A 26,926-nucleotide genomic window follows, 5' to 3' on the forward strand; every position below is an offset into this window, starting at 1 on the left:
ACCAGCCTCACCCAGCACAGCCAATGGTGGGGAAAGATGAGGCTTGTGGACCACAAACCTCTGGAGGGTCATAACTTCTCCAGCCCTGATCTAGGGCAAATAACTTGAGTACGTGGACACCTCTATTGCCCATCAGGAGAGAGAGACTTGTACTCCCTGTACTCAATCTGCTGGAATGTGATTAAATTCCACCCCAAAATAGTGACGGTCCAGAAGCACCCTTGGGGTAGCGGTCAGGGTGCTGAGAACAGCAATTCTCCCTCAAGGAAATGTTAAGGGCCACCTTGATTATCAAAATATTCTGTTGATCTAATCTGGGCCTATTTCACTACATCACTGCTACATGTGGTCAGTGAAGGAGCAGGTCAGCACAGAGAAGGTGGGCTGACTAATAGCCACAGTTGCAGCTTCCTTCACTGCTGCCTCACCAGCTCCTTGCTGAAGACATTTCAACTGTGGAGCTGACTCCGTCTGTCCCATCCGGGTTCAGGGGATATTTTGAAGAAAAGTCAAGCCTGGACCATCGAACTCTCACTTATAACTGGATTTCTGAAATCCAAGAGGGAAATGGGTGTTGTTTTCTTCCAGCACCTCACTTTAAAAAAAAAAAAGAACATCGCTGTCATTTGTTCTTCAGGGAGCAATTAAATGAAACATCCACAGCTGATACTCAAAGGAGTATCATTACTATTGCTTTCCTGCCACAACTGATCGAGCCACCAGGGGGCGGCGTGCTATTACATTGAGGGTGAGCTTAGGGCTATCAAAGACAGCAACATTAGTATAGTGAAACTTGCAGCCTTCAGGCTTGCATTCAGAAGTCTTGCCTTGGAACATTCATGCTAAATTTTGAAAGTGAGACGTACCAGCAGCTAGACTAGGCTCCACACCCATCTGCCCTCATGGCCCTTTTCTCTAATCCCAGATGTATGGGTGTTGTCTTGCTTGCAGTTACTCAATAGTGAAAAGGAAGTATTTGTGTGGCAGGCAGCAACTGGGAGTTGCGCTTAAAACCTTTCCCCCCCCCCCACCTCAAAACAATACAACAAATACCTCGAATCAACAGTTGGCAGCTTTAAAAATAAAAAAGTCTGAACGGATACTAAAAAAGAACAAACCAAAGAAAAACCCAGTAAAAGCAAAAGTAATTGATGCATTGTTGCCAAAACTGGGAGTATGCCAAAGTAAGGTTACCAGACAGTCCCCGGATTTACAAATCAGTCCCCACACAAAATCCATTGAAGTTGAAAAGTGTCCCCGGATTCATTGAAAAAAATCTGGTAACCTTATGCCAAAGTGTATAATTCCTGCATTAGTTATATGGGCGGTCTGGAAGAGTTAGGCTGCCATCCTAGTATCAGAGACGCCGACTTGCACCCAAGATTGAGGGAGCCCGTCGCACACATTTGATGTAATGCGTGCGACGCTGCAACCTTGGCATGGAACTCAGCACAGTGTGGCTTCAACAACCTCCTCTCTCATGGTCAGGAGGACTCAGCCACTGATGTTGTGCTGTACTCAGATCTCCCCTCAACATTGAGGTGGCCCAGCTCCCTGCCCAAAAATATTGAGTGGGCTGAAAACACCTCAGCCTCATAAAGTTGGTGCAGCTGCCTAGCACACACACTTACCCAATGGACCAAGTTCCATTGAAGGAGGGTACTAACCAGGGCTGTCCTTTATCCCTGCTTTTGTTTATTCTAGTAACTGAATATTCTTAACTGAGTATTTAGCTTCTTAATATTAAAAATAAAGAACATGGGCTTACATTTATGATTAGCATGAAAGGTTTGGACAAAGTCTCCCCATGTCTAAGGGCAGTCAAAAACAGTGAACTTCAATTCATTTGCAAGTGCTAGAAGTACTATTAACATTATTATTCCCCTATCCTTTCCTAAGTCCCATCATAGAATAAAAACATACAACGCCCACCTGGACCACTTACCTTTCCAGCCATTTCCACTGGAGAAATCTATCAAAGTACATGCTGGCTGAATATTCTCGAAAAGGTTCTCCACTTAGGTAGTCTTGAACAGATCTGTCTCAGATGAAAAAGACAAGACAAACATTTTACAATCCCAAGTCTCATTATGAAGACGTACTCTAGTCCAGTGTTTCCCAACCACTGTTCCACGGCACACTAGTGTGCCGTGAGATGTTGCCTGGTGTGCCGCGGGAAAAATTAAAAAATTCGAAAGATTTTTTTTAAAAAAAAGTCAAATTTTCGATTGGGGCGCCGTCACTAGATGACCCCTGGGGTTCCCTCCCTCCCTCCCGCTCTGCGCCTCCCTCCTCCTCCTCCTCCTCCGGGGAGGCCCTTCCTGGCTCTCGGCCAAGGCTTGGCGGCTGCCACTCACTCACTCACTCGCTCGCCCACCTGTCCCTCCATCCCTGCACCCGGCCTCTCCCCCTCCGTCCCCGGTGCGGGGGCTGCCGGGATCCGTAGTCCCCTCGCCCTTGGGGTCCGCGCCCGCGCGGGGTGCGCGAACTACGTTTCCCAGCATGGCCTGGCGGGCCGGGCGTTTTGTTTGAAGCGCTCTTCTCCCGGCCATGGAATGAGCGCAGCGGCGGCGGCCGGGCGGGCAGGGGCTCTTCCGCGCAGACCCCGCACAGCCTGCCTGCGCCCCCGCGGAGATCGGGCGGCAGGATGGAGCCCGGGGATCCCCGCGGAGGCGGAGCGGCGGAGGCGGAGGCTGCCCCCCAGGTAGGGCTGCGTCGGGGGGTTTTAATTTTTGCAATGCTGCATCCGCGCCGGAGGGGACGCATCGGACCGCGGGGAGACCCCTTGGCAGGCGTGCAAGGCAATGCATGCGTGCAGGCGTTGCATGGAGTGCAGTGCAATACAATGGCAACGTGGCGCCCTGCATGCATGCATGCAACTTCCACCGGCGCTCCGGACATGGCAGGTGAGGGGGGTCCCCAGTGGGCGGCAGAGAGAGCCGGGAGGGCGAAGGGGAGCCGGGGGGGAGCAGCGCTGCTCCCCGAGCCGAGCCCGGGGGGAAACTTCGGCGTCGTTGCGCCGGGTGTTGGAAGCGGAGGCTGGCGGGGGCCCCTCACCTGCAAAACCTGGTCGCCTCTCATATATTTCGTGCATTGCATTCATCGCCCGCTTTTTCCTCCAAGGAGCTCCCGGGGGGGCGCGTGGTTCTCCCCGTGTTATCCTCGCAACAACAGCCCTGCGAGGTGGGTCAGGCGAGTGGCCCAAGGGAGCACCCAGGGATTGTCCTGGCCAGGTGGGGTGATTTGAACCCTGCTCTCTGCCCGGTCTTCGTCCTCATTTAGCCCCCACATGTGCATGACTGTGCATGACTGAGGTTTTCCCCCCTCGTCTTGGCTATGGTGTGAGTCTGTGCTGTTAATTAATGGGGTTCTGCCTTCGGAGAAGATGAGCCAGCCCTCAAGGAGGTGATTATGTAATTTGCTATCAATTCATGTCCCTCCCGGCGTGACGCTGCGCGCTGACGTCACGGGGCTGTAATGGTGGTGTGCCTCGAGATTTTTTTCATGAAACAAGTGTGCCTTTGCCCAAAAAAGGTTGGGAAACACTGCTCTAGTCTCTTTGAAGTGAGGATGCTTAGGTAAATTTCCACAATTTCAAATGTAAATACATTAAAAATATATAGCTTCTTATTGTTAATGTCAAACTCTGCAGATGTTGATGGTATGAGTAATTGTTAATATTTTAGGAGGTTAGCAGTTCTCAAACCCCTGGGTTTTATGATATTTGCTGATAAACCAAAACATGTTCTACCAACCAGTGTTTATAGTTTCTACCCTTGCCAGTAAACCCTTTATTAAAGGTATTGCAACAGTCTGATTGACTGAGCAAAAAATGCAGGGTTTTTTCATGCACACCTGAATGTACATAGCTAATTAAATGTTATGCAAAGCTGGTTTATTTCAACTAGATAATTAAGAACAATTCTTTTTTTTATTAAAGGAACAATGGCTGCCTTTCATATATCTCTTTGAGTTTTAGTTTTGTACTTTGACAATGAATACCAGTTGCTGGAAACCACAGGAACAGAGGCTGATCATGTTCGAATCCTGATTGCTGGTTTGCCAGTCACTGTGGGAGCAGGATGTTGGACTAGATGGGCTATTGGTGTGAGCCTGCAGACTCTTCTTCTGGTCTTAAAAGGCAAGATTTACCAATAAACCCCATGCTTTGAAATCAGTATACAGCAGAGGAACAAGGCACAGCTTTGAACATCAAGCTCAGCTCTGCCTTTTTCATAACTGTAAGTTTTCCATCTGCATGGCAGTATCCCTACACGATACAAACAAAGCCAAGGGGACAAAACCAGCTCGTTGTTAACACTGTGAATGATTCTCATTTTCTTCCCCGGCAAAGAGAAAAATAAAAGCAGGACAAAGTCATTCAAACACATAAGCAGAACTACTGGTCTATTTTTGTAAAAACCCACTTAAACCATCCGGGAGCAACAAAAGCCGCCCAGCCAACAGAGACTACATGGTGACGGCTTTCAATGATCCCTCGCTTTTGATATTTTTTGTTGTTTTAAGGTCCCGCTGTCCCGACAAACACGGGAACTAGGGTTTGCAATGCAAATCTTTTTATGCAGACCTTTTCGGTACAATAGCAAAATTGCTGCGACTTTGCGAAAATCGATAAGCCCTTTCACAGACAATAGGATGACACAACACACGTACATTTCAATGCCACGGTGCACAGCAGCATTTGCAGAGTCTTTTGTCCACGTAGGCTAACAGCCAATTAATTCATCCCACCTCCCTCTCCAATTTGAATGGGAGGCAATTCAGTCTGCAAAGGATGTGGATTCCCTGCACCTCCCTTGGAAGCAAGAGGATTTGAAGCTTTTTGTTTTACTGTTTGGCTAGAATATATTGATGTAGACTGTCAACAACACGAAGGTTGGGTTTTGTACAGGACCTTCCAATACCCCATACATACACAGGAAAAAGCATGGGCAAAGCATGTTCACCATCATGAGTGAAAAACCTATTTTGTCACATGTATGCACTTTGCCAAGTTGTGGCCAATGCTACGTATTTCACTAGGGACCCTGGCAGAGGAAAAGAAACCCTGCATTTCTCTATTAGTTCTACACCAATCAGGGCTGGCACTTTCCTGTTCACTGTAAAGGAAAATCCTTTTCCCTAGCAAGAAACAGACACATTCCCCCCCACCCCTTGTTACTGCTATTATTATAATGTTCACTCATGCCTTTAGGAGAGGGAAGTACAGAAAGATCAAATAGGAAGTTTTATGAGTGTAAGAAGAAAGGAAGATGTCAGTTTATATGGTCCATTGGTTCATTTAGTTCAGTATGTTTTATGATGACTATCAACAACTCTCCAAGATTTAAATGGAGATCTGTTCAAGCCGTACCCTGGAGATGCCAGGGACCGAGTCAGGGACCTTCTGGATGCAAAGCAGATGTTATATCACTTAGCTAACAAAATGAAAAATGACAAGGTTCAGGAGAGGGGAGTGACTTGCTGTTTTCTGGCGTTTCTTACTATATGGCTTTAAAGACAAATGAGTGGCACAGCCGGCAGCATTCAGCCAAATATGCAATCCCACTGCAAACTATTGGGAGTTCAAAAGAAGTTTTTAAAATGCTAAGTGTATGTTGCAGGGGGTGCAGGTGTCCCTGGATAAAATTTTTTTAAGGAAACAAGTAAAGGACGCAAGTAGAAGAGTTGAACCTAGTATGATTCCTTTTCAGTTTTGGCTTCTGAGTATTACCTTCTTGTTATTCACATTACATTAAGGGGCCACAAATACAGGACAAATATCAAATCAATCAGAACCAGCGGTGTTTAGAACTGGACACTCTAAATTCCCCTCCCCACAAAAAAACCACAAAACATTGCCCGTATAAAGCCCTTAAGATAACAAATGTTCGTTTCGAGCAGCAAATAAGAAGCTGAGATGAATTGAAACTCTCAGCCGTTAACTGGTACTAACTGGAAAAGAATATGTGGGACAGCAACAGTGAAATAACCCTAACTTACTTCACACAAGGTGAGAATAGCTCTTTACAGGGACTGTTTTCAAGTTTTTCTTCTGTCTGCTGGACAAGATCTTGACCGACTTCTGCTACATAAACTGGAGACTACAAAAAAGCAAAGAGATTAAGCAACACATTAGCTTTGTGATAGGGGAAAGCATTCCATTGACAACCAGGTTCATGTATAGACAAATATTTGCAGTCTTAAGAAAACAACGCCAGAATTTATCTTCCTGTGGCTCGTGAATGCAGTATTTTAAACGGAAACACACATTTCATCACACGAAAGAATCTGGGACTTATTTGCAGCACAAATGAGAACCCGCTAAAGTAAGCCAAGATGTAGCCAGTCCACCTTCTTTTCCTTCTTCAATATAGAGACCCTGTTTAGAGATATTCTAGAACCCTCCACAAAATCTCCCTAAAAGTGTTGTGTTGAAGGATCCTGAGACCACGTTAAGGGTAATCAAATTCTGTGCGATTGCCATAAAACTTAGGGAACAAGCTGTGCTATCATAATGATTAAGGTTTTAAATGATAATTTTAGGTTATATGTTAGTGACTAAGTTTTAATTTATATATTTTTATACTGTTGCTATATCTGTATTGTCTCTGTTATACCTAATTGCAAATTCAAATGTATCCCTATCGTGTTTTATGACTTCCTTGATATTGTATGTGGGCTGGAACTGGTCTGTGACCGAAATAATAAAATTCAATTCAGTTGTGTTGTTGATATCTGCCAGTTAGCTGCAAATGAATGAATATTGTGGGACTCTCGACAAAGCATTGTTGTTATTCCCCACTTCCTAATAGGAGTCAGCCCATCGGCCAGCCCTACCCTCTTCCAGCAGCCATTCCTACTTCCAGCAGCTTTCTTCTCTAACAGGTATCACCCTATAGTTACTGAACATGCTTAGTTCTTCTCACTGAACTGGATTTTTGTTGGGTGTGGGGGGGGGAGGGTTTTTCGGTTTTTCTTTGTTTTGCACTTCTGAAACAGTTAAGATTCCACCAAGCATACCAATACCTTCCCTCTTGTTTCTCAAGTGGCTCCATTTTGGTGACAATCTCGTCAGCACTCACCACCTGAGTGTGCTCCCAGATGGAGTGCTGGTCCTGTTTTTGTGGAATTTGTTTTAAGTCTAGCATCAATGACTACCTCAAGGGTTTCATGTAGTATGGTTGCCTTTTTAATGGTGCTGTTGGCTAATAGCTATTTAAAGTTGTGACACATCTGGCATGAGAAAGAACAGGAGCTAAAATCAGTGCTCTGTCTCCCTTCCTCTGTGAGCATATTCTCAAGAGAGATGGAATATGGCAGCCTGAATATAACCAGCAAAAAGAAAGAACGTTTTGCAGCCAGCCAATGAGAAGGATCAAATGCAGAGCCTTGTATTTGTGGAAACAATCCTGCTTTAAAAGCGAGGGTGCCTGGCGCTTTGCTGCTTCCTCTGTTCAATGTTGTATTATTAATAAGCAATCAGATATTACAAATCACTTCATAAGACTCCATTTCTTTCTCCTCACAAGGAAATTCATGCTGAAGAAGGCAGCCATAGGAGCTTCCTACCACGCAAGCTAGCAGACAGAAATAGCATGATGCAACCACCCAAACCAACTTTTGGTTTGTATGATAATTGGCCAAGAGTTTTATTTTTATTTATAATGTTGCTAAATTCAAAACCTAAAATGTAACAGTTTGAATAGAGTATTTGTAAATATGTAAATAAAGTGATTAATTTATAGTATACTTTTATAATTTATAGCACTGGTTGTATGAATAGTTGCTCGTGGATGTATACTCGCATATGTAAACTCCAAAGAGTAAAGATTTATAATTTTATGTAACATATAAGCTCTCTTTCGATGTTTGAGCTATCCTCTGGATATGCACACATCCCACCACACATCTGCAACATGCACAGAAACATTGCAGATGTGGCAACAGAATGTGTGCAAGATGGGAATGGATCCTTGTATCTCTCTGCCGTATTCACATTAAGTAGGAGCAGTCCAGTGTCAGAAGGTATTACTACCTCTGACAATCAGATACTATCATTTGCAACAAATTCCATAGTCGGTGCTGCATACACTTACTTGAGAAATTCTGATAAAAGGGTAATCTGATTAATTGGGGGGAAGAGGGCTCCAAGCCACTTGGAGTAGCAGACAATTTGTTTTTGTTTTTTTTGAGGTGGTTGGATCAATAACCGCTTTCTGCTACTCCTCTTTTCATGCCCACTACTTCCTCAGTGCTTTCATTTCTTTCACAGCTGTGTGTGCACTTATTTACAGCACACACACATCCCGAACACAGGAACATAGTTTTATATATAAAGTTTTTCTTTTCATCTCTCAAATTTGCAAAAAAAGCAGAAAACTGAACAAGAAAACGTATCTGAAACGTATGTGCTGAGAATTTGCAATTGCCTGACTGTGTTCTTTTGTGCACTTCCTGGACAGCTTTGTTTTTTTAAAGAAACATGCACACACAACTTTCTCTGTGCATGCCTTGCCAAATAAGTATAACAGAATCAACAAATTAGAAGGCAGGGACAAACACAAGAGACATGCTGGTATGAACATAAAAGACCAAAGTTGCCCCTCAAATACAGATTTGGGTGGTGTGGACTTCTCTGGGCTAATATGAAGGGAGGGGGGAGTGGATTGACAGCTAAACAATGCTTAATGTTGACAGGTCCTTGATCTGTTGTTTTGAAAAGGATGCAATATCATGGGAAGTCTCCTAATAAATCCCTGCAAGACATGCCTAAAAATTGCATGGACAACCCATCAGGGAAGAAAGGTGGAAGCAAAACTAAATATCCAGCTGTGGTAGAGCACAGTAAAATATATTCTCCATCACCTCTCTCTCTTACACGCCGACACACACTTTTCTCAACCAGTTAACCAAGACTAAAGTGACACTGCAAAGGAGGAATGGGCAAACTATGGCTCTCCAGGTGTTGCTGGATTCCAGCTTCTATCATCCATGAAGGCTGGCAACATTAACCCTGCTGTGAGCAAATCTCTTGCAGATGATCGTAGTGCCTGGAGACAGACAGGTCATGTATCCACAGTAGTGACCAGAGGAGAAATGGCCGCAGGAGGGAGAACAGAGAGAAGAAACACCATGGTGCACCTTTAACAGCAAAATTGGATGTCTTCATCTGCCCCAGCTGCAATAAAACATGTCTCTCCTGTATTGGTCTCTACAGCCTCAGCAGGCACTGTAACTTTCCAACAGTTTGACTTTACTCTTGATGGCGCACTCTTTAGTTGTCTGTCAAGACAGAAAGATTCCAACAACAACAAGATGGCTCTCAGGCCCCCTTTCCAACCATACAATTCTGCGATGCCACGTGTTTTGAAGTTCTTTTTAAATCAGCTCCATAAACTACTTAACATGAAAATGTCTTCGCATCATGTAGGGTTTTCAGTCCAGGATTTCTAGAAAACAGACAGTATTCCGGATAAAACAAAGGAACGAGTGCTCTCATGCATCGTTCTCACTGCTCTTTCCCGCTGCAATTTCATGAGAGATGCATACTGAGCTTCATTTTTCAGAACTGATCTAATCTCTCACTTTTCCTCTTTGCGAGCCAATCTGTATTTAGAACATGTTTATCCATGTGAGTCAAGTCTCTTTAGAATGCTATCATTCATTACCTAACACATAAGAAGAAACATATGGATGGACTTGATCCCATTATGGAATGCTGCAAACCGTTTATTTTTAACAGAAATAATCTCCCCTTCCTTTTAGCTTATGTCGTGGAAAGGTTAGAAGACACCCCAGCCAGGAAGCTAGACAATAACTTCATTGCCTCTCTCAAATTTAAACAGACCAGCAACGCGAAAACTTCTGACCTTCCCTCCCGACAACGAAATCCAGTGCCACCTGGTGATTAAACTAAATGATGACACTGTCCCTACCCATCTCTATTGCATGTCTATGAAAACAAGCTGTGTAATTGTGTAGACCTTGAAACCATTCAGAAGTATCAGCCTCAAGCCAGAGGAGCCATTCCAAGTGGTGCAATCAGCATTAACTAACATTGTAGATATTTTATAGTCCCAAAGGGAGTTCTGAGCACATTAAATACATCAACATTACTCACTCTTTTCACTTTTGCTTGAAACACATTGCCAGAGAGTTCTTAAACTGCAAGCTGGGACATTTTTTTCTTTTTCAGAGCTGCTTGACATGTGTTCAAACGTAATTAATTAAAACAACTGAAGGCACTTTTTATTTCTATATTTTGTGAAATCTGGATTTACCTGCTACTGAAAATACTAACTCCATGAAAACCCCAGGTGCGCAGAGTCTAGAGGAACACACTTCAGATGTGGAGGCAGTGAGGGGGGGGGGGGGAATCTGAGAGGCCTGCTTAGAAACTCTTATTCTGGGTCTCTTCTGCTCTACTATGGATGTAAGGTTCAAAATTGGAAGCAATGGGTTCATGTTGACCACAAGCAATGCCTTCTGAATTATATTTAAAAAGACCTAGCACAGTGCCCATAAATGTGGCAGGCAGAATGAGAGATGATTAGCAAGCTTTAGCTTCCCCTCAGCCAACTGCCCTAACTTACCTCCTTTGCCTGCTTCTCAAGATCAGGTTCTAATCAGCAGCACTGCCAGCATTTGCAGGCCACAGAAACTGACAGGAATTGGAAGGTGGCTGAGGAGCAGAGCTCCAGATCTGGCAGGGCATCTTCTCTGAGCAATGCCAGAAACTTCAGTGGCAAGCAAGAACTTCTACCAGTCTATAACTTGCCCACTGAGTTACTATGGCAGTGAGAAAATGCTACTGTGAGGAAGGGCTGCTGAACAATCAACAGCTCACTGTGTGGCCCGAGAAAAAGTCTACTCTGAGTAAGACTTAGTACAATATCTAGAGATAGACAGAAAAGCTAGAAAATTGGATATATCCAGTGCTTTTTTCTTTAAAAAATGTTTAGGGGTACTCTTTTTCCCACTCATATTGAAATACTGCCCCTCAATGAGGCCAAATTTAGATTCACAAAATGTTTAGGGGTATGCGTCCCCCCAGAAAAAAGCACTGGCTCCAGCATTTTGTAAGGACTCTACTAAATGGACATGTCATAGCTAGGGGTGGACCAGGCAGATAAATTCCCTCCCATTTCAGTTTTGCTGGCACTCAATAATAGGTCTGTCCCATTGTGTTTTTTTGTGGGTGTTGTTATTGTTGAAATAATTCATGAAAAGTCTGCATTAAAATTCTATGCATTCTGTGCACAGCTTTTACATAAAATATGCACTTTTATGCAAAATACACATTTCCCCATTTTTAAAACGTAAAATACACATGTGAATGCATTCTTTTTGCACCCCAAAACTGCATCACAAAATGTAGGTAAGTGCATCATCAAACAGAGAGCTGTGTCCCTTTCATGCAAGTAAGTTCAAGGAGCGCCAGACTGGACCAGTCTGCTGCAAAAAATGGACCAAACAAATTGTTCTTCCATCCCTAGTTATAACACTGGCAAAACAATTGGCGTATATTCCAGTTCCTGCTCCAAGTATTTCCACTATCATGTGCTTCTGAGAAATGGCTTCCACATGTTTGTGTTTCCATTGCTAGCCAAACCTAACAGAAGTCTGCAGGATCAAATATAGTTATTTAGCCAAATGGCCTACATTACATCCCAGTGTTTTGGAACCTATGGCTACCATGTGTGTGCACTTCAGAGACTGGCGTGATAAAAGAAAATACTCGTTTGAAATTGCCGAAAGACGGGGGGGGGGGGGATAACATGTTCTAATTACCCTCATTGATCCCCCTGACATTCTACTAGTAATGATACTGCTTCAGAAGGAAATGATTCCCAATCAGAGTCTCAAATAAAAACAACAAACAGCATAATTAAGAAGTTCAACTCAATTTAAGTTGCCTAAAAGTGTATTCCAATCCAATCAAGCAAGGTCTGGGCCTCAACCACAGCCTTGGGTCTTGCCAAATGGGGTTAGGTAGAAAGAGAAAAGACAAGGCAGCTTTAGTGAAATGCTCCTTAGCAAATAACAGTGCAAAAATCCCACTGTGTTATGGAACTATTAGACGTTTAAATAGTTAGAAGAGTGTGTGTGGAATGATATTCAATAGGAGGTGGGCACATCAAACAGGCACATGGGAATTCTGGACAACAAGACATGGAGGTTCCCCTGTACCACAGATTAACTATTCCTTCCACCATATGGATGCTTATGATTCAGTGCGAAAAGGGTAAAATCTTGAGCTCAACTAACTGAAGCTCCTGCTTTTAATCTGTGATGAGAACTTGAATTGGTTGACCCAATTAATCAACTAGTTCGAGACTCAATTAATCAACTAATATTTCCATTCATAAATATACACAGTGAGAGTTATCTAAAATTTTCATTTGGGCCTAAGGAGAAACCCATAAATTTAGGCATGAAGATGTTAAGTCATATGTCTAGGTTGAGAAACACCTTATGGACCTACGCTCTCATTTGAATCTGTTGGTTCTTAATGTAATAAAATCACCCAGCATCACACTGAAATCCAACCTAAAATCAGGTCATTTGCTCTGTTTCATCAGACATGGACACTGTGGAAGATATGACATGACACGTGCTGCGATTAGCTTGCCTGCAAAATATGCCAAACAAATGGTCTTGTCCTCTGGTCACTGCTGGACTGCAAACAGTTGCTCTCTTTTTAAAGTCTTCCATTAGTCCTAAGTTCAAGTCTTACAAATGATGTTCTGCATTTGCAAAGCAAATCAAGCGGTTATATGGAGTTCTAGTCCTAACCACTTGAATATTCTTGCATAGTTGGATAGAGTAACACAAATCCCTTGGGTCGGCAATTTATGGAAGGAATGTGAGCTAGAAGAAAGTCTTATTAGGAGATAGGATTGCTTGCATTTTATTAGGACTATATTCAGGTCTAGGAGGAGAAATTACTTCAACATGTGCCTCTAGTACCAAGATTCTGTAATCTTGAGGTTTCTTGGTGACTCATAGATGTGATTTATCAGCTAAAGTAGTAAGGGAAAATATGGAACCCTTTAATTTACGGCCAACATTACTCATTTTTAGAGTCACCAAAAGCACTTCTCTTTGATGTGTGAACTCTTGTTTCATAGTAACTCCACCAGACCTGCTTTAATGTCCATCTCCACCCCCCCTAAAAATAATGGGAAACAAATAACCTTGATCACTGAACTTGATTTGGCCACATTTTGTATCAACCTACCTGTGGTGCGCATTTAGCATCATTTGCTTCTACAGTTACTATTATTGCTAATTTAAAGCCAGCCTTTTTTCAAGGCATGAGTTGAAGGCACATGGTGCAACCTCCTTGCTGTAGTTAATCAGGTCCGTGCCTGGTCAGTTATTGGATGGGAAACAACCTAAATAAAGCACCTTGAGTTCCATGGAACTGAGGTAGAATATAAATCCTGTGCAACATCTTTTGGTCAATCAAGGGCTCTCTAAACACTATTCTCCATAATTGTTCTTCCTTGCCCTTCCAACCAAGTAAACCTAACGATAAGGAGACGGGATTATTATGTTAGTTTTCCTGGTTATATTGTTTGTGCTTCTGTCCTAGTTTCTAATGCTCTTCTTACACTGCATTATCCATTTCTTTTAGAAACGGTGGTTTTTAGATCAATAACACCACCATGTCACACTAAATTTCATCACATCAGTGGGAATGAAGTGACACAACACTGGGTGCCATTTGACATGTTGCCATTGAGTGCTTCTGTTCCCTAGGATTCACCCAGGATAAAAATGGCAGGAAAGAACGATATATGGGAATACTGCCTCAGATTCCCTCACATGGTGTGAGCCATGTAAACAGTGGGAAAATTACACTGCAAAACTCCCACAATTTTCTGGGTTAACAGGGCTAAACAGATTTCTTGCTGGAAACAATTAACATGAAAATAAGTGCTAAATTCCACTAGGTTCCCCCAGATTTCCAAAAAGTGGTTTTTATGTCGTGTGACTGATCACACAAAACGTGGAAATTAACAAGTAAAGAAACATGAGAAAAATGGAATAAAGTCAAGGTTTCCAACAGGCTGTCAGGGCAGGTGTTCACAGTAGGGCAGCAAAAACTCACAAGGTATCAGTGAAGTTTACTCTTTATTCAGAGAAACAAAACAACTCAGGCCTAGTGAGCACAGCAACTCTTCCCAATAGATCTTGCCCCAATGAGGCAATTGCAAGGACTGAAGGTCCCTGCCTTCCCACCACTCTCTAAGACTCCTTCTCCACTGGGTCCTTCCCAAGCAAGCTGAGGCTCCAGCGCCTCCACCCTCTTCATACCTCTGTGGCTTCTGGGAGACCAGGGGGAGAGAAGCTGGTCACAAAAGAAGGGAGAAACCCCCTGGATTCTTCAGCAGCCCCTGGATTCTTCATCTCTGCATGTTGGCCTCTCTCCACTCCAGCCGTCTCTTCTGCCTCTGATTCTGGACTGCTCTCTGCTACAGCCTCTTCCTGCTCATTAAACCCTGTTACCTCTCCAGCTTCCATCACCTCCTCCTCCCAATCTGCTCCCTCTTCTCCCCCTGACCACTCATCATCGTCCACCACCAATCCCCTGTCTCTGAACCTTCTTCCATTGTGGATTCCCCAGCTGGTGCCTTCTTCCACTCCTCTGCATCCAGGCAGTCCATGACACAGGCACATGATTCAACCAGATCCACAAACTCAAGAAGAATCCACAGCATGTCCAGTTGTTATTCAAAGAGTGAAGCAAATACAAGTGGGCAAGACCTCAGGAAGATTGATAAGTCAGGTCAGAAACATGTTATATAAAGAATAGTTATATTCTATGCTTCTGTACCTTCCCTCTCATCATTGGCACGGATGGGGAAATTCATAACATTTTAACAGCAGGTCACAGCTCTGTTTTTCTACATGTCTTGAAGGGGAGGGGACAGAGCTACTGGTCTGGGGAGAGAACTTAATATGGGCTACTACTTTGGGTGGCAATCTTATACCTCTTTCGCAGGTAATTCCACCCTGAAAGAAAATGGTTGAATGCCCATCTGCTACACCCCAAAGCATTTGTGTTCAGGGCAGAATATGGAGTGTTCAAAATGGAATTTGTCTTCATCCCCAACACTAGGCAATACTCCTCAGACGAAATATATGGGACTTCAGATCCAAATACAACTTTAATCTGACTAGGAAAACTTGGATTTTTAAAAGGAAAATAAAATTATAATTATAATTATAGCAGCAGCAGCCCTGGCCTTATACAAAATATTCAGCCACAAATGAGCTTGTGATACAGCCAGGTTTTAAATGTGTAGTAAATCAGGTGAAGTTAACATATGGTGTGTAACTTTAAATGTCATTTGCATTAAACAAATAGAGTCTAGCATGTTATGGTTCGGTTTCAAAAAGTGTCCTAGTGAAAAACTATCCAAACACACCCTCACATTTAAAATAGTTCATTTGCCAAACAAAAGGTTAAGCTAGTAACTCTTTCAAAACTGCTTCTACATCTAATACAAACAGTGTGGTATACATGTGGGCACCTGACATCCAAATATAAGCAATTTGTAAGGGTCTCTGGGTGAGAAAATGCTTGGAAAACGCTGTGTGGTCAAACTACTATTCTCACTAGAAGAATCTCTTTAAAACGCAAAACAGGGAAGTCAGGATGGAATGTCGACCGAACACCAGCTTGTCTTCTGCAGCCATATTTGCTCTCAATTTGTTTGTCTACAACTCCTTGGTAAATAAGCAAGCATTCAACTAAATTTTACTCAGGGAAGACTCATGGGAACTAATGGCCCTAAATTAGTCATATTCATTCATTTCAGTGGATCTACGGAGGTCTGGGGTGGGTTGCAGCACTGGAGCACATAGGGCTGCCAGCACTGGACCCCCCCACACTTCGCAGCCACCACACAACAGAGCATAGGATAACCCTGGTTTTCCAAATGGCTGTGTTTGGGGCAGGCCTGCCACATCTAGGGGGATAACTTTGTTTGTGTTCCCCTTAGTGTCACTGCCATAGGTTGGACATCTCTTCTTAGGCATTAGCAGCAATGTGGAACTGGCAGCTTAACACTGCAAGCCAGCAGAACCAACGCCGAAGGTTTTCTTTGCAACCAGGCAGTTAAGCTAGGGTGGAAACGGATCATTTGGAAGAAAAACAAAACAGAAACCCTAACTCTGCCTTATTATTGCATCTGTTCCAAATGTTCCCTCCCCTTTAAGGAAAAAAGGAAAGTAGAATGAACACATTTGTTCTGTCTGGACTGGTTCTAATGGCAGCATTGTGGTTAAGTTATAATGCCCAAGCGTCGCATTCCACACCCCGAAACATAAGATTTAAATGCCTATGACCTTTGACAAGGCATTTGTATCTAACCAGAGCTCTTGTTCTCGATTCCAGTATAATTTGCAGCTGTCCCCTGGAAATATCGCACATTATTCATATGTCATTAAAGGGAGATTTGCCTGGCACAGAAATATGCCTTTCCTGCCCCAGGGACATGCCTTGGATAGGCCTCAACTAAAGCCTAGTTAAACAAAAGGGGGGGAATTGCACTGGTTCCAATGGGTTTTCAGTCAGAATAAGGTTCGCCTTATAATCTACACAGTGCATACTAGCTGTTTAATGGATTTCAGTTCTGCCTCATGCTGCGAGTTTCTCTGTTTAAGGTAATTATAAAATTCCATAAAGCACCCCATCAACACACACAAGACCCCTTCCCTCCACTTTTCAATGGTGCCCAATGCACGTTCCAGTACACACATGGGAAGCGGCTTCTAACCAACCCCGGGAGTCTTGTGGTGTATGCATAAAGCCAAGCAAAGTAGCAAATGTCAGAAACCCTGGCAGAACTGAAATTTACAAGGATTTCTTACTATTTCAGGAGCTTGCTGGAAAATGTCAGAAAACGTCTATGTTGCCCAGTAAAAGACAAATCAAGACCTTTGGCTAATGGCTACATTTCATCCTTTTTAAATATTGTTTACCAGCGAAGTATGGCATTTGCCTTGATTGCGTTACAAGGCTTGTTTCCAGGATATTTGCCATCATGTCTTCGCAAATGATAGACACTAGTATAAAAATTAATATTTATGCATCCGTTTGCAGCATTTATGTAAGCTACCCTTTGACAATGTTCCCTGGGAAACTCGTAACTTGCTAACAAAAGACCAAAACACAGAAACTGTAAAACAAACTGCAGCAAAAAATGTCAACAAACTAACTTTACAGTGTAAATAAAAATACATAATTTTAAATCCCCCTCTTATCTTTTAAGATCTCTTATTTTTAAAAGGGCTGGGGTAATAAAAGGGTTTTCAGCATGTGCTGAAATGACAATAAAATATGCAAGATGACCCACTCTATAACCAGGGAGCACCACCCAAAACTCCTCTCCCTGGTAGCACCTGCCTTACTTCATTTGATGGGAGCACCTAGGCCAGGTCCTCTGAAAAACATATCAAGGCTTGGGCACAAATACCATATTTTTCTGTGTATAAGACGCCCCCATGTATAAGACGCCCCCTATTTTTGGAGACTCCAAATTAAGAAAACACTGCTCAGCACTACCCGTGTATAAGACGAGCCCCAATTTTAAACCTAATTTTTGGGTTAAAAAAACCCCTAGTCTTATGCATGGAAAAATATGGTAAATGGGGAAAGTGATGTACTGTATTTTTCGCTCTATAGGATGCACTTTTTCCCCTCCAAAAATGAAGGGGAAATGTGTGTGCATCCTATGAGGCGAATGCAGGCTTTCGCTGAAGCCTGGAGAGCGAGAGGGGTCGGTGCGCCCCGACCCCTCTCGCTCTCCAGGCTTCAGGAAGCTCTGTGCAACCCTCGGGAGACCGGCTCCGAGGGTTGCGCAGAGCTGCCTGCAGTCCCCGGCTCAGCACAGCTCTGCGCGGCCATCGGGAGCGGGGCGCTAAGTCCCGCCCCGCTCCCGATGGCGGCGCAGAGCTGCCTGCATTCCCGGGATCAGCGCAGCTCTGCGCGGCCACCGAGAGCCGGGGGCGAGGCCCCGCCCCGCTCCCGATGGCGGCGCAGAGCTGCCTGCCGTCCCAGGATCAGCGCAGCTCTGCGCGGCCACTGGGAGCCGGGGGTGAAGCCCTGCCCCGCTCCCGATGGCGGCGCAGAGCTGCCTGCAGTCCCGGGATCAGCGCACTTCTCCCCATCGCCAGCCCCACAAGCTCGGGGGACAGCGGGGAGGCAGAGTGTGCCTTCCCACTGTTCCCCGACCTGGTTCCTCCAGCCCCGCACCTGGGGGGAAAATAAATTCCCCCCTTTATTTTCCCCCAAAAAAACTAGGTGCGTCCTATGGGCCGGAGCGTCCTATGGGGCGCAAAATACGGTATTTCAAATGGCACTTGCGATTTAAGCAGTAAATGTTACCAGGCCTCCTAAAAATCTTAAGACTTCCAGGCAGATATCAATATTCACACAATTTTCATATTTATCATAATAAATACTATTAATTCTATTTGCAACCTTCAAGAAAAGCAGCTGGAATGGTAACTTTCCCCAAATTGTTCACCAGGCCTGCCATCTTACGATAGACTGCCCATGAAAAATGGTTCAGAAATTTCCACTTATGCAGTATATTGCCACATACCTCCTAATGGGGGCTGGATACAAAGAATATATTAATCCATTCCTTGATCATCAATATTGGCTGCCAGTATATTTATGAAACCAATTTAAAATGCTGGCTATAAATAGTACAGGACAAACTAATCCAGGTGTGAATCAGTTGTTTGATTCTGAATCCCAAGGCCAATGTTATAAAATACGATAAAATCAGACAAAAAAATCTCCTACATTTTTATATTGTGAAACAGATTATGAATGCATGTAAAAGTGCACCTTGGAAATGCGTTACAGTAAAGAGGAGGTAAAGACAATGGCATAGCGTGGGTTGTCAGCACCCGGGGCAAGGCAAGTAATTTGCGCCCCCTAACCCGTGGATTTGCGCCCCCTAACCCTAACCCCCAGATGTTGCGCCCGGTGCGGCCGGCCCCCCTGCACCCCCCCACGCTACGCCACTGGGTAAAGAGGTAAAGCAAAACATTTTGAACATCTGCAAACATCAGTTTCCTAAGGGATCTACAATAAGCAAAGATCAAAGCCAAAGGTGGTGGTTTGTTACACTGATGGGAATTGTGAACAGACTAAGTAATTGCAAATGTTGGCAGCAAGCACTACTTATTCTGTTTGCTCCTCCATGCCCAGGTCCCACTGCATCTGCAGGAGTGCGTCTTCCCATGTGAGACGCATTATTTCTTTACAGTCTTCAGAGGAAGTTGTGTCTGACTCCTCCTTTTCAGAGGAGAGATTCAGCAGGGGCTATAGCTGCCTGTCACTGTGGGCTGTCACTGTCCTGTTACTCAATAGCCACTCAAATAGCCACATTACTGAATTGTTGGTCCTCCAAATGTTTGCATCCTCTGAGGCCTTGTTACTTTTTAAAGAGCAGTGGTCTGTTTTACACACCTTTTCATTTTGATGTTGGGTTTTGTTCCAGTTGCTCCCTTTTTTGTACTTTATTGTTTTAAAGTGTGTTCTTTAATAAATGTACATTTCTTTGTTTTTTTTGCAAAATCAAGGCATACCATTTTGTAAAAAACAAAAACAAAAAGTAAAACCTATATAATACACCAGCTTTAAAAACTTATCTCTGTGGAACAGAAGACAATAGCTAAGGAATGGAAATGATGCAGTTTAGGGTGGAGTAGGGGGGAATTTGAACTAATCTCAAGCTTTCCAGCTCATGTCAAATTTTGGCCCTGTTCTGGCACAAACCATGGAACTGATTAGCTACTTTATGGAAAGTCTGTATTGTCATAAAGGTTTGCCTCTGATCTTTCTTTACAACTTGCCAAAGGCAAACCAAAGCCTTCACTTTCCCCCCTAAACTGGCTACTACCTGTCCTTACTGGTTGTTGCATTGAACACTGTTTCTTGGTTTCAAAAGGGGACAGATATAAGGGAGAGTATGTATAATAGATAACATGTTCTTAGCAAAACTTGAGTAATGCAAGTGAACAGATGGCGTGAAAAATTCCTGCTTTCAAAAAAGGCTTCTGAAACAGTATTCCAAGCTTAAACGATTTAACATAACCAGGGAGGCTTCTTCCCAATTCTGTGATGCAAACACAAGACTTTTATACTGACTGGGGCCATTGCAGGGACACAGAGATAGGGTCCCCCTCCCCATATACCATGGTGTATCTTAGGTTTGGAGGAGGGCCACCCCCATTTATTCTGCAGGGGCAAAATTCATGAGAAATGCTCACATTCAGTTTGATCCTCAGCAGGAAGAAGTGAAGAAACAGTTCCTTCTTGCGCATTCAGTAGCTTCTACCAAAGCCCACAAGGCTCCCATGGTTGGCTGAACACAGCAGTGATATTTCAGGACCAAAAGGCTCCAGGTATTAATGTGTGAAAAATATTCTGAACGTGATCATCAACACTAGCATTTTTCATATCATAAATCCATGTCCTGTGAACATGTCCTTCTCCACAAACTTCTCATGCTCAGTGTAAAGTCAGGTGCGCACAACTGTACCTGCACAGGTTCTGAATGTGCAAGCTGGAAGCCAATGTGCTTGGGCGCTCATTGGCTCTTATTTTGTCCTTCATTTGAAAATGGTTTGGGCTCACTGAGAATGGACACGACCGAAGAAAGGGCTTTTGATGATGAAAAAGACATTACAATCCCCCAAGCCCTGAAAATGCTAGAAAGTTAAAGGCTGATCTGAACTCTCCAAGCGAGAGCCCTTGCTAACAGCTCTTGGGACATGGAGGGGGACCATGACCATGTTTTCCATGGGAGACAATACACAATTACAGTGGCATGATCTGTTTTTCCTCAGCTCTGACTTCTGGGACAAACAACAGCTGCGGTAGAATATTTAAACTGTGATGCTCTGGATTTTGAACAGCGTCCAGCGTGAGCCTGATTAAATATATTAGTTTAATTTACATGGAGAGGCCTGGCTGGCAGGTCAAGTACTTTTCTGTGTGTCGTTTTCTCAACACTGCAGCAACATTCCTCTTCATTTAAAGCGATCTAGGACTTGGAAAACAAGCGTTCCGCAGCACAAAGAAACGTAATGCTCCTTAAGACCTCCGAAAGGGAACCACTTTCCCCAGGAAGCAAAAGTGTGTTACCCACATGAATCCAGGCAAGAAAACCACCGGATCCATCTGCCAAGGCACATCTACAGATATCTGGCCAAACTGCATGTTGCAAATGTGCAGTGGTAGCCAAGCGTTTTGTTTTGAACCAAAAAAGCCACTTCCACTAAACCATGAGGGAGAGCAGAGAAACAACAATGCTTAACCCTTTCCCAGTCTTCAAACCCCAAGTGACCTCGACGGAGGAATTTCAAGCACATGAGCATATAAAACAAGACACAATCTCAGCAAGATGTGTGGTCCAATCTTGCATTCGCTGGGGAATTCGAGGGATTGGGAAGGGGTGTAAACTAACCTTTTCTGCACCAGCTGATTCTTGTTTGTAAGCCATCCTTGTCCATCCACAACAGTAATTCAGTCTTGCCTTGATTAAGTTTCAACCTACTCCATCTCACCCAGTCCTTCACAGCCAACAAACAGCTGCTCAGGCTTTCCACTGCCTCCCTAGAGCTACATATACAGGAGAGATATGATCTGGGTAGCACCTGCATACTAAGGACTCTGTGGGACACATCTCTGTATGACTTTGCCCAATGGTTTCGTGAATATTTAAAGTAGTACCAAGCAATTAAGATGCAACCCCTTGGAATCCCACTGACAACAGGTCAGGCAGGGGAGAGCTGTAGTACCCCAGCATCATCACCTTCTGGGTTCTTTTTCCCAGACATGAGTGGCATCAACACAACAGAGCACTTATTACAACCACTCCTGTCAGGTACTCGAGAAGGATACCATTGTTGATGACAGTGACCACCACTGAGAGGTTCAGGAGAGTATTACAAGGCAGCCACAGGATTGTCACTGGGACAGTGCTATGTGCACTGAACCAAAGCTTGGTAAGTGAGGTGCTGGGCTTTGGGAAGGAGGCGTGAGGCTCTGACAGGGTCCTAGAATCCTCCTACCTCCTTCCCAAAGCCTAGTTAGCACTTTCTCAGCTTTGGCTAGGAGGTGCGAGGGCTCTAGGACCCTGCCAGAACTTTTGTGGCTCCTTCCCAAAGCAGGGTGCTTCTTACCCACCTTTGGGAAGGCAGCATGAGGGTTTGTGCACCAAATTTTGGCCTCACACAGGGTACCAAAGTACCCAAGTCCATTGCTGTTGTCATGTGGTTCTTTTGTAACACCTGAACTGTCACACCTGACACAAACCTCTTATGGTTTTACGCAAAACCACTTAATTTGTTGTTGTTTAATTAAGTGGCATTTAAATCTCGTTAAAGAAAATAAAAAGTATTTCTGCCCCTAGAAGCACTAATATGCTGTTATAAACTGCTGCTATTCTTATAATTCACTCTTTTATTTGTAGTTTTGTTGCTTTTATTTTTAAAATTGTGGACCGCCTCAAATACCGCTTCTGTAGAAAGGCGAGATACAAACTGCTGTAACCCAACAAGCAAGCAAGCAAGTTTTTATTATCCATTGTTCAACAGCATCAACACTGCTGTTCTTGCTAATTACATGACTCCTTGGAGTGCAAAATGTCTCCATTCGACAGTATTGCTCGTGCATACAGAACCTCAAGGCAGGAAATGAATAGTTAAAAGACTTGTCATAACCGTACTCAAAATCATTATTTTTGCTGCCAGTAGATCAACCTTTCGCATCTTGGAAAGAGACTACAGGAGGCTCGTCTTCAGCCAGCACTCTCACTCCACTTCAAAGGAGACAGCAATAATGGAGTTGGGTCTTTTTTCTTTTTTCAAGACATAATTGCAGTGCGTGCTAAATGTTAGAAGGAGATGAAGAAGACAGTGCTAGTGGGGAGGCAGATGGTTGCTGGACGACTTTCAGTGAAAACAACGTGTGAGTGGCTGGGAGATGATCCAGGTACATTTCAGAGTGGACAATCAGGATGAGAATTTGTACCTGGCCTATTGAGGTGGGTGCCAGGGCACCACGTCCTGGTAGGGCCCACCACTGATGTACACGTAACCCTGCACCACCCCTCCCCTACCTTCACATTTCTCACCTGCCTAGCACACCAAGTTACGCTAAGTAGTTGCATGTAGCTATGATTTAACATTCCCCATTTAAAATGTTGCTACATCAGGAGTATTGTGAGGAATTAAGATGGTCCCCTCTATGTAGCCACCTGGTATTGCTTAGAGCTATACCAGGGCCCACCAACGGAGAAGGGACCAAGAAGGCACGTTGCCACAGGCCCCATCAAATCTGGAATTGCCCTGTGAACAAATAATGGGCTCTGTTTTTTCCCTGATTTATCAAGCCAAATGAGTTGGGGCAACAGCACAGCAGCAACACCAGCAGCCCCACTGCAGGGGGGGAAGGATGGAGGCAAACTATCCAGTTATCAGAAGAGGAACGGTCTACTTTGGCTGTTGTATTCAGAAAACAATGCTGGGAGTTAAAATGAAACTGAAAGGCACAGATCTTTTCTGGTAATCTGCTGAAAAACAGGTGGATGGCTGAATATTTCTATTCTTCTTCTGGGGCAACTTGTCTTTTCACATCTGACTTTAAAACAGTGCTGCCAGCTATAGAAAATGCTTCCTGGTCTCAAAGATTTGTGGGGTTTCTTTTCTTCAATAAACTAATTCCGCAGCACATTTTGAGATTTTGCATTTGTTGTTGTTGTTGTTTTATTCATCTCCCTCTTATATAGTGATTGATTTTTTAAAAATCACACAAATTGGCACAAATTGTGTTCTGCTCTTCTTACGCACTTTCAGCTTACGAACGCGGCAAACCTGGAAGTGTTTACTTCCAGGTTCACTGCCCGTGCATGCGCAGAAGTGATCTGCGTGCTACGTGCAGAAGCGCTCAATTGCCCTGCACAAATGTGCAGAAGAGGTGCTCTAGTTGTGGACTTTTCAGGGTGCAGACGGATTAAGTCCGCAACTAGAGGTACCACTGTATAACAAAGCCTTTGTAGCTTTCATGGCAGAGATGAAAACAGCAGAAAGGAAATGGAAACGACTTTCAACTTTGAACAAAGCCATTTTGAGAGCAGTGAGTTGAAAGTGACTGTCAAACATGTCCAGAAATGGGTTCAGTGAGAGTGACACTAAATGTTAAGAAGGTGTTGTTACCATCAACATCATCAAACTTTGGAATTGGAAAGGGTGTCAAAAGCAGCATGGAAAAGTCAACTAAAAGCTAACCAAGAGGAAACACTCCAAAGTTCTTAAATGAGAGTAATAATAAATTGTCTGCATCACCTTTATAGTACGATCTCTGTTGAGCCCCTGATTAAACTGTCCAGATAACTTGCCACTGTCCCTCTGTGCACCTGCTGCTGTGCTCTCCCTTGCAACTAGGGTAAGGTTCATTGAAAAGTGTGTGCTGAGCAATCAAGTCTGGAAAATGTCACCCAGAGGTCCCCACACTGCTCTAGCAGCAGATCACTGATGTTCCATCAATTGCTTCCATCTGCCTTTTTACCATAGCTTCAGGTCAGAGTTTGTTAAAGGAGCAGGTGGAGCTTCTTTCATTTCCCCCGTAAGTTGATACGCGGAAATCTGCTTTAAAAAACCCAAATCTATTATACAGTGGTACCTCAGGTTACAGACACTTCAGGTTACAGACGCTTCAGGTTACAGACTCCGCTAACCCAGAAATAGTACCTCGGGTTAAGAACTTTGCTTCAGGATGAGAACAGAAATTGCGTGGCAGCAGCGGGAGGCCTCATTAGCTAAAGTGGTGCTTCAGGTTAAGAACAGTTTCAGGTTAAGAACGGACCTCCAGAACGAATTAAGTTCTTAACCCGAGGTACCACTGTACTGTAAACCAGAAGGAAGAAAAGGAAGAAATCTCTTGTAGAACTAAGCTTCTCCATCCCACATAATTGATAGAAGAGACAGCGTTGAGCACTGAGAGGCTGGAGTTGAGTCTTTTATTTGTGGTAACTGGAGGGGCAGCCATCTTAATAATGGCTTCTCATTCTTTGAAATGCTTCCTATTGGCTCACTAGGGAGGTCTGCCTGGCATCCTCATTCATATCATTTACACCCCCAACAGAAATACTTCTAGTTACCTATGCTTTAAAAAAACTACTAACGCAGGAATTTCTTCTTCTTCTAGCAGGTTTTTTAAAATTTTCTTGTCTTATCTGCTTTATTTTATTGTTTTCTATTGTGTGTGTGTTTTAAAGTAGTGCAGGATTCAAAATATGACACAGATTTAAAAAAACTGCTTCATAACCACCAAAGTCTCACCTACGTATCAGTTTTGAAAGAGTAAAAATGCATTCCCACCTGTGAGGTGGTCGGTTTTGCTTTGCAAAAATTGGGAGAATTAAGATGGAATTTTCACATTTAAACAACCTCAGGCGGCATATATTTTGCTCTGAAACTTATGGATCCCCGATTAAGTAATTCCAGTCAGCATTCATCAGAGCTTTGTGTAGAAAGAATGTGGATGTGCGTTATTTAAATACGATGTTCGTCTTGCATTGCCTTTTCTCCATAGGAACCTCACAGGAACATTTACAGGGTACTAATGAGAGGAAGCTTGCTTAGTTCCATCCACGTAACTGCTCCATGTGTTTTCCAGATCATTGTCTGGGCCTCTGACAAAATTATTTTGAATAAGCAGATCTAGTGTCCTCAATGTGAGACCCTGGGTCACAGAACTTTGCCCTCATGTTCAACTCAAAAAAAACAACACACACACACACACACGCCTACACATGGGTTACTGATATTTATTTTCCTATGACAATGATATATGGAACAGAACAGACTGCATACTGTTGCCAGTAGTAAATCAGGAGAGAAATTCTCAAAAATGTTTAGTTAAAGTAGCATTTGGCTTATAAACAGTGGGTAAGGGATTAGAAGATAGGGCCAGGGGAGACCGTGAGAAAGCCACCAATTCTAAGCAAAATGAGCCCTAATCAAGCTGGTCTTTCAAGGGGTATTTTTAGGTCCCACTGAGATCCTATATTATAGCACAGCTCTGTTGATGGGAAAAATGCTTATTAATAATAAATCCTGGCCATGGAAAACTGACATGGAGGAGTAAGGTTAACAGCACTGCTAATGCAATTATTGTCGAAAAGAAGGCCGCCAATGTGAATTGGGAATGATAGAGGGCACAAGACCACAGAAAGTTAGGGGTAGGAGAGTCCCAGTGAAGTTGATCCTCCGCCATTGGCCTACATTAACCAGCAGCTGCTCTCCAGGGGTTCAGACACAGTTTTCTCCCAGTCCTACCCTAGAGATGCGAAGGACCGAACTTCTGATCTTCTGAATGGAAAGCATGTACTTGAAGCCCTAAGCTACAATCCTTCCATTAATCTAGCAACACAAAACTGATTTTTTGCAGGGAGTGGGACCACCCTTTACACCTAAACCTTAAGAAAGTTCCTTAAAAGGTTGTTCGTTAGGACAGTGGTCTGATCCTATGCAGAGCGAGAAGCTATTGAAATAATTGGGCAAACTGAAACTTGTTGAAATTTACTGATTTCTCAGGGACATCAAGATTATTTCTGGAGTATGCTACATAGGCTGCTATTCAACTAATCTAGATTCAGTGCAGACCCACGGAAATATATGTTTTTCGTTGGATATCACCCATAAAGTTGAATCCGTAAGAACCTAGCAAAGGGCAGAACTTGTACAGGGGGACACAAGAGAACCACCATGTTCTCAAGACACTCATAATGTTCATTCATCTTCCATCTGAGACCTTGGACTCGACTTTATTGATTTGATTTATAACAATCACAGGAATCGATACTAACAACAGGCCTCAGGTGGC

The 26,926-nt window shown here is 43.6% G+C and overlaps 1 protein-coding gene across 3 annotated transcripts in view; it reads right to left on the minus strand.

Annotated features, from left to right (window-relative positions):
* Positions 1 to 26,926, minus strand: part of GRK5 (G protein-coupled receptor kinase 5) — a 168,313-nt gene that overhangs the window by 36,147 nt on the left and 105,240 nt on the right. For 2 of the 3 annotated variants that reach the window (XM_083504964.1, XM_083504963.1), the window contains exons 5-6: positions 6,004 to 6,104; positions 1,946 to 2,038 (exon numbers count right to left, since the gene is read on the minus strand). In XM_083504964.1, the coding sequence (XP_083361090.1) occupies positions 1,946 to 2,038; positions 6,004 to 6,104 (194 nt within the window). Of the gene's footprint in view, positions 1 to 1,945; positions 2,043 to 6,003; positions 6,105 to 26,926 lie in introns of all 3 variants that reach the window. The other variant, XM_083504965.1, reaches the window with a different exon arrangement.

The sequence above is a fragment of the Podarcis liolepis genome, assembly GCF_965112155.1.
Source record: "Podarcis liolepis genome assembly, chromosome: 5".
Taxonomy (NCBI): Eukaryota; Metazoa; Chordata; class Lepidosauria; order Squamata; family Lacertidae; genus Podarcis; species Podarcis liolepis.